Source organism: Colobus angolensis, unplaced genomic scaffold (genome assembly GCF_000951035.1).
Source record: "Colobus angolensis palliatus isolate OR3802 unplaced genomic scaffold, Cang.pa_1.0 Scaffold845, whole genome shotgun sequence".
NCBI classification, from domain to species: Eukaryota; Metazoa; Chordata; class Mammalia; order Primates; family Cercopithecidae; genus Colobus; species Colobus angolensis.
In genome coordinates, this window is record NW_012122321.1 from 48023 (window position 1) to 49038 (window position 1016).

General features: G+C 39.8%; 1 protein-coding gene across 1 annotated transcript in view; it reads right to left on the reverse strand.

Annotated features, from left to right (window-relative positions):
* Positions 1 to 71, reverse strand: part of LOC105503310 (zinc finger protein 506) — a gene marked incomplete at its 5' end in the record, with an annotated part of 16713 nt that extends 16642 nt beyond the window's left edge. The window contains one exon of the mRNA XM_011930167.1: positions 1 to 71. Coding sequence (XP_011785557.1) covers positions 1 to 71 — 71 coding nt within the window.
* Between the last annotated feature and the right edge of the window lie 945 nt (positions 72 to 1016).

The following is a 1016-nucleotide window of genomic DNA, read 5'->3' on the forward strand; positions in this document are numbered from 1 at the left end:
TGTGCAGTGTCCAGGCAATGCCACTCCTCCAGAGAGAATTCTATGGCCACATCTCTAAATTGTAATGGTCCCTGAAAAACACACACACACATATTTTAGCAAGTGGCCATGGGAGGAATTTTTGACTTAAGGTGAAATGAGAGTAAAGAGAAGTGGTTCTGACTTATAGGACTAGAATTATCCAATAAAATGTTTTCAACACAGAAATACTCTCTAATGTATTCTCTAACTCTGAGAAAAAAGAGCAGCACAAGATCCACATCAGTTCATATATTTTTCTAGATAATAAAGTATAAAATTAAGGCCATGAACACGAACATGTACATTTTTGAGTGCTATATTTACATCACACGGAATGAGTTGTGAATATTTTTCAGATAGAAATGCTGAGTTAGAAGGCACCTCTCAAATTTTAATATGTACAATAAGCTGAAGACCTTGTTATGCAGGGTTTTTTTTTCCCCAGAAGATCTGAAATAAAGTCGTTCTTATTTACTTATTTATTTATAGATGGAGTTTCACTCTTGTTGCCCAGGCTGGAGTGCAATGGTGCCATCTTAGCTCACCAGACTCTGCCTCCCGGGTTCAAGCAATTCTCCTGCCTGAACCTCCCGAGTAGCTGGGATTACCGTCATGCACCACCACGCCCGGCTAATTTTTTGTGTCGTATTTTTAGTAGAGATGGGGTTTCTCCATGTTAGTCAGGCTGCTCTTGAACTCCCGACCTCAGGTGATCCGCTGCTTCAGCCTCCCAAAGTGCTGGGATTACAGGCATGAGCCACTGGGGCCGGCCAATTTTTTGAATTTCTAACACACCAGTAATGTGAATGTTTTTGGCCCAAGAGGGATATTTTTTCGAACATTTACTAAGTGGAAGAGCCTGTGTTTTTCCCATATTTTCTAGCCTATAAACAAAGAGCCCTCATTTATCAAAGAAAAATATGTAGGAAAAAAATAAGAAAGGACAGCTGCCAGATTAAATATGATGGTTTATGCACATCAGCTGCATAAAGCTA